General features: G+C 38.1%; 1 protein-coding gene across 4 annotated transcripts in view; it reads left to right on the plus strand.

Annotated features, from left to right (window-relative positions):
* The window catches only part of ccar1.S (cell division cycle and apoptosis regulator 1 S homeolog), a 32,980-nt gene extending 26,141 nt beyond the window's left edge, over positions 1–6,839 (plus strand). For all 4 annotated transcript variants that reach the window (XM_041570990.1, XM_041570991.1, XM_041570989.1 and 1 more), the window contains exons 21-25: positions 642–788; positions 958–1,078; positions 1,300–1,485; positions 3,259–3,464; positions 5,658–6,839. In XM_041570990.1, the coding sequence (XP_041426924.1) occupies positions 642–788; positions 958–1,078; positions 1,300–1,485; positions 3,259–3,464; positions 5,658–5,708 (711 nt within the window). In that variant the 3' untranslated portion in view covers positions 5,709–6,839. The remainder of the gene's footprint in view (positions 1–641; positions 789–957; positions 1,079–1,299; positions 1,486–3,258; positions 3,465–5,657) is intronic.
* Positions 6,840–7,055: the final 216 nt, after the last annotated feature.

The following is a 7,055-nucleotide window of genomic DNA, read 5'->3' on the forward strand; positions in this document are numbered from 1 at the left end:
TTTCAGAACGCTAACTTTTACGCCAGACTTCCTTCGCCACCTCAGACCAGGTGAAGTGCAATAGAGTAGATAGGGATTGCTTCAAAAAAAGTTCAAAATTTTTCTAAGTCCCAAAAAACGCTGGCATTTTTTCTTTTTTATGGGTGATAGGCTGAAAAAGATCAAAAATTTTTTTGGGGCTCCCCTCCTTCCCCCATACATTTCCTAACTCATGGCACCTTAACTATACAGTGGGCACATGTGTAGGGCAAAATAAAAATTTTATTTGCTGTTTTGAAGGTTTCCCAGGCTTGTGTAGTTCTGCTACATATACCTCCATTGTAACTTCAATTTGGCGCCGTATGCAAATTAACCATCGCTAACGTAACTTCGCTTTGCTTCGCAACCTTACGCTTCCCCTGTGTGCAACTTCGGATTTTAGTGAATTTGCGTAGTAAAAATACGCCTGGCGAAGTACGACGAATTGGACGCTGGCGCAACTACGAATCTTAGTGAATTTGCCCCCCAGTGTATCCATTTGATTTGGTAAAGACATACTTTTGTAGTGTAGTCTTGCTTTTGCTAGGGTTACCAAATTAGTTTAATTAACCAATTATGTCTCATAAGAACTAGATACTGATTTCTGACACTTTGTTTTCTAGGAGAAGGATAAGAAGCAGATGGTTACAGTTAATAGAGATCTGTTGATGGCTTTTGTCTATTTTGACCAAAGTCATTGTGGTTACCTGTTGGAAAAGGATTTAGAGGAGATTTTATACACTCTTGGTTTACACCTCTCGCGTGCTCAGGTATGTGATAATGCCTTGACAGATTATACTTTTGCCTCTTCAACTGCTCCTTCATACAGCAGAGGAAACAGAAATCACAAGTGGTTAAAGAAAGAGTCCTTTCTCTTAAAAGCCATCTTGTATTATTCGAAGTTGGAAATGTAATATTCTACTGATTTTTGTCTCCTAGGTAAAAAAACTCTTTACCAGAATATTGCTGAAAGAATCATTGCTTTACCGTAAATTAACCGATACGGCAACCGAAGATGGAAGTCATGAAGAAACTGATCCCTTAAACAATGATATTCTAGGTAAGGAGGAGCACTAGACATGACAGCATATTGATGCTCTCCATAACCTTCTTTATTATGGTTGCTTTGATAATGTCCAAGATTCTCTGGGAATAGCGCTGGATATGATGAATGCTGTTCTGCTTTCCGTATATGATACCATCATGACAAAAAAGACAATCCAAAATAATATTTTTTTATGGCCGTTTGTCAAAAAGAATGTTTGTGGTGACTCTTTTTAGGTAATTGTTCCCTACTGCCATCTAAAGCTGTGAGAACTGGATTATCAACAGTGGAAGACAAAGGAGGCTTAATTGTGTATAAAGGTGCAATGGTGGACGTTGGAAGCCTACTGCAGAAGCTAGAAAAGAGTGAAAAAACGAGGACCGAATTAGAACACAGGCTTCAGACACTCGAATCCAAAACAGGTATCACTAGTTGTCTAGTTTCTGTCTCTGTCAGTGGAACTTAGTAGAGGAAAGCTCTAAGTAAACGCCTTATTTTGTGGTGCCAGGTGCTGTGCTGAAGCACCCACGCCTACCTCAAGGGTCATTATATTCTGTATGGAAAGGAAATTCAGTAGAATCCTGATAATGAGCCTGAAATGTTGCAACATTAATTCTCGGAATGTGCTGTATTTATTCCCCTCTCATTGCTAGTACAGATATGGGACCTGTTGTGCAGAATGCTCATAACCCGGGGCTTTCCAGATAACTGATTTTTCCATAGTTTGGTATCTTCATACCTTAAACCTACTAGACAATCATGTAAACATTAAATAAACCCAATAAGGATTCATTATAAAGATTTCACTGTACAGCAGAAGCAAAACATGGCTTGTTGTCCATATCTGCCTGCACAAAGAGAAGGCGCTTTTGGGAATGCAGTACGTGTATGGTACCTGTTATCCAGAATGCTTGGGACCTGGGGGTTTCCAGATAACTGATCTTTCCATAGTTTGGTATCTTCATACCTTAAAGGAACAGGAACGTCAAAAAATAGAAGTGTTTTAAAGTAATGAAAATATAATGCAGTGTTGCCCTGCACTGGTAAAACTGGTGTGTTTGCTTCAGAAACACTACTATTGTTTATATAAAAAAGCTGCTGTGTAGCAATGGGGACAGCCATTCAAAGGAGAAAAGGCTCAAGTTACACAGCAGATAAGCTCTGTAGAACATAATGGTGTTATCTGTTATCCATTCGTTATCCTGTGCCATACAGCCGTTTTTCAATTTCCGCCATTACTCCACAGCAGCTTGTTTATATGAACTATAATAGTGTTTCTGAAGCAAACAGATCAGATTTACCAGTGCAGAGCAACACTACATGATATTTTCATTTCTTTAAAACACTTGAATTTTTTGGTGTTACTGTTCCTTTAAAGGGGTGGTTCACCTTCCAAACACTTTTTTCAATTCACTTGTTTTTAGATTGTTCCCCACAAATAAAGACTCTTTTCAATTACTTTCCATTATTTATTTTTTACTGTTTTTCCAGAATCTAAGTTTAAAGTTAAATCTTTGTGTCTCTGGTGTTTGTCTGGCAGCTCAGTAATTCAGGTTCAGACTCTAAACTGTTACAATTTTGCAACATTTAGTTGATACATTTCTCAGCAGCATCTCTGGAGTATTAGCAACTATTGTATCAATTCTAACAGCTGCCTGTAATGAAACCCAGAGATTTTGCTCAGCAGGGACAAAGATAAGAAATGTATCAACTAAATGTATCCATTTAAAACAGTTAACAGGGTCAGCGACCCCCTCCCAGGGCTTCTTCAGAAGGTGAAAAATTTCACTTTACACTTTAATATTAGAAAAATGGTGACACATAGAAAATAGAAAGTCATTGGAAAAAGTCGTAATTTCTGGTGATCCATCTGAAAACAACTAGTTGTTTGAAGGTGAACCACCCCTTTAAGCCTACTAGACAATCATGTAAGCATTAAATAAACCCAATAAGGATTCGTGGACATGTTGTGTTGTCCGTATCTGCCTGTCCAAAGAGATGGCACTTTTGGGAATGCAGTACAGGTATGGGACCTGCTATCCAGAATTCTTGGGACCCGGATAAACTATCACAAGTCAATTAACTGCTACATTTGATTCTGCTGCATGCCTTTACACTTGTATAGCCAGTGAGTTTGTCAACCTTTATTACTAAACGTGTTTCCATATTAAACCTGTGCTGTTTCTTCATTGTAGAGGAAGATGAAAAAACAATATCCCAGCTGGAAGCGTCTAATCAAAATTTGTCTGAGGAATTAAAACAGACAAAAGATGATCTTGGCCACCTAAAAGACAGTTTGAAAGCGGCAGAAGACACAAGGTCTTTGTATGAAGACCAGCTAACGAACAGCATCAAAAATTTGTCAGCAGCCATGGAAGAAATCCAGGTGGTTTTAAATCAGGTATGTCCATTCATTTGCACCCTCCAGCCCCTTGGTATCTGCATTTGTTGGTGTCCTCAGGCTGCTGCACTGATGCCTGGGCTAGGGGGTAAAGCCATAAACCAATGCAATGATTATACCCAGCATAGGTGTGTAGTAATTTTAGCCAAACAGAAAGGATTCTTATCTGTGTGCTGAGATAACTGGTGTAATCATGTCTGTAGGGCCAAGTTGGTAACCAAATACAGGCCCTGTGGATTCTTGTAAATGCCAGAGGAGGTGCTATAAGATGACATAGATAGGGGCAGACAGATGACAGTTAGGGGCAGATTTATTAAGGTTCAAATTAAAATTTTCGTGTTCGATTTTGGTCCAAACTCACAAAATTTGAGTTGGAAATAATCCAAACTCGAATTCGAGATTTATCATACCTTGACCCTGGGAACAACTCAAATTCGACTAATCGCCACCTAAAACCTGTAGAAGTCAATGGCAGAGGTCCAGTGACCTATTTGAAGATGTTAATCGCCTTCCTGACATTTTTTTCTTCTTAGAAAAAACTCGATTCGAGTTTAGTCAAATTCAATTCAAGTTTTTGGATCGGTAATATAAGTTTGAGTTTTAGACGTTTGAGTTTGTTCTTAAAATAAGATACTATTCCAGTTTCGAGGGCATTCGAGGAAATAAACATTCGACCTTTGGTAAATCCGGCCTCTTACTGTTTATTAGGCTGGTGGGAGGCAGTTTGGGGATGTGTGTACTTGGAATGCCAACGCCTGGCATTCTGGACTTCCTTCAGTGTTTAGTAGGGATGGGGGAATCTGTCCCGTTTCGCTTTACCGAAAAATTCATAAAACGGCAAGAAAATTCACAAAACGTAGAAAAATTCACGAAATGCAGTGGGCGTCAATTTTTATACGTGCGACTATTTTGTCCAAATGCATTAAAGTCAATGGGCGTCCATATTATTTTGACGCATCACAATTTTTTTTTTTGTCGCATCTAATTTTTAGACGGTGAATTTTTGCCGCAGTTTCGCAAAAACATTTGCGGCCAGTGAAGCATGGAAATTTGACACAAATCCATGGCTGCCGAATAAATTCGCCCATCACTAGTGTTTATGCAAGCCAAATCCGAATCTTAGTCATGTGACTTTAAAGCTATTAAAGGGGTGGTTCACCTTCAAATAACTAGTTTTTTTCAGAGATCACCAGAAATAATGTCTTTTTCCAATGACTTTCTGTTTTATATTTGTGACCGTTTTTCTAATATTGAAGTGTGAAGTGTCTTTTTTCACCTTCTGAAGCAGCTCTGGGAGTGGGGTCGCCGACCCTGTAAACTGTTCTAAATTGATACATTTAGTTGATACATTTCTTATCGTTGTCCCTGCTGAGCAGAATCTCTGGGTTTCATTACAGGCAGCTGTTAGAATTGATACAATAGTTGCTAATACTCCAGAGATGCTGCTGAGAAATGCATCAACTAAATGTTGCAAAATTGTAACAGTTCAGAGTCTGCACCTGAATTACTGAGCTGCCAGACTGAAACACCAGAGACATGAACATTCAACTTTAAACTTAGATTTTGGAAAAACAGTAGAAAATAAATAATGGAAACAATTTGATGCATTTTTTTTCTCAGATTTAAATATGCAGAATAGGGTTTGGAATTGGTTTGGTATCCAGCAAAATATTTTGAGGATAATTCGGAATCCAACCTGATCCATAGATTTGATGCATCCCTAATGAATTGCAGATTTGAGTTGTGGGGCATAAAACAGTGTTAAAGTGCTGGAGCATCTCCGTCTCCTAATAACACCTAATCCAGAGTTTCATTCGCTGGTTTTATTGAGTAGCCCAAAATATTGGTATGGAAATCACAACAAATCACATTTTCTGGCATATTATGAAATGTTAATTTTTATAAACATCTGCGTGAATTCACCCGTTTATCTGTAAATTCTTTTTTCACACTTTGATAAAAAGGCTCCAGTCTGGAGAGAGAGTGAGTGGGGCGGTACAGTCAGTTACTATGGGGATGGGGCGGGGCAAGGATTTAGGAATGTCATGCAAAAAATGATATTTCTATGAATGTTTGTAGCGAAAGTGTCCATAAAAGACATTAGAATAATTTGTTTGGCTCCTCTCTCCATCCATTCAAATTTAAAAAAAAAAAAAAAAAATGTTTTTTGTTGTTTTTTTTTTTTTTTATCAGAATCCATCTCCAACAGAGGATCAGAAATCGAAAGAAAATGGATCAAGTTAACTTTTGCTTTGTGCTGGTCAAGTGTGAGAAGTCTGGAGCAACTGGACTGCCTTACTAAGCAAGCGACCCGGGTAAATGGATATTGTATTATAAATCAACTCCAGTGCCGTGCGAGAGACAGTGTGAATAGCGGTTATTTAATGGGGAAGATGTATAAAGTTTTATTAGTGTGTGAGGGTACCTGTAGGGGTTGCCTGTAATTCAGAGTAAAACACAAACTGCCTTGTTGATAATGTTAAAATAAATGGTGTTTAAAATGAGAAGTAACAAATAGACGCTCTAATAAATTAATTTTTCTTCACTGAGACATTAGGAAAAGCACATGGATTTTAGGGACACATCGAGTCCATCAATTTTGTAGGGCAGAATACAAAGGATTTGGTTGCATCCTAATTTGTGGCGAGAGGGACGTTAAAATTGCATCAATTTTAGGGATGTACCGAATCCACTATTTGGATTCAGCCGAACCCCTGAATCCTTCGTGAAAGATTTGGCCGAATCCAAAGCCTAATTTGCATATGCAAATTAGGGGTGGGAAGGCAAAAACATTTTTTAGTTCTTTGTTTTGTGACAGTCACGCACTTTCCCTCCCCGCCTAATTTGCATATGCAAATTAGGATTCGGTTCGGCCAGCAAGAAGGATTCGGCCGAATCCCAAACCAAATCCTGGATCTTGGGCATCCCTAATCAATTTTGAACAAAGCTTTAAAGTCATGTGACTTTTAGTTAGATTTGGTTCGGCTGAACACTGGGGGGGGGGTGAACCCCAATCCCATTGAATCCTTGATTCTGTGCATCCCTGTTTAGATAGGATAGACGTGTTTTTTGGGTTTTATTTTTTTTGTGAATAGTGAATTCCACAATCTTTTCCCGCTCCCTATACCTTTAAATCTGAAATCTAGAGTAGTTTTACAAAATCAATACAAGAAAAAAAATTGAGGGGGAAAGTATATTTAAGTATATTATGAAATAAATACTATGTGCTCTTTGGGGGGAGTAGATATCATTTGATATATATGCATTTTTGGTTCTGAGGTTTTCTTGAGCAAATGCCAGAAGAAATGAATAGAAACCTCATACTGACAAAGTTGTTTCCTACATTTTATTTACATTAAAATATTTTTGCCTGTTTTTAATTGTCCGTTCAGTTTTAAAGGTCTGTGGAGTTTATTTGGTCTTACAATTGTGTGTTTTTTTTTCAAATGCTCATTTCTGATAGCAGATACTTGCTACAATGGCTTCCTTCTGCGTTTTCATATGACTGGCAAAGATATGGTAATTACAGTCCTCTTTAATGCAAAGGTAGCTTCTGGCGTTTTGGTGTCAGGTCAAATGAGTGTGCAACTA

The sequence above is a fragment of the Xenopus laevis genome, chromosome 7S, assembly GCF_017654675.1.
Source record: "Xenopus laevis strain J_2021 chromosome 7S, Xenopus_laevis_v10.1, whole genome shotgun sequence".
In the NCBI taxonomy this organism is placed as follows: Eukaryota; Metazoa; Chordata; class Amphibia; order Anura; family Pipidae; genus Xenopus; species Xenopus laevis.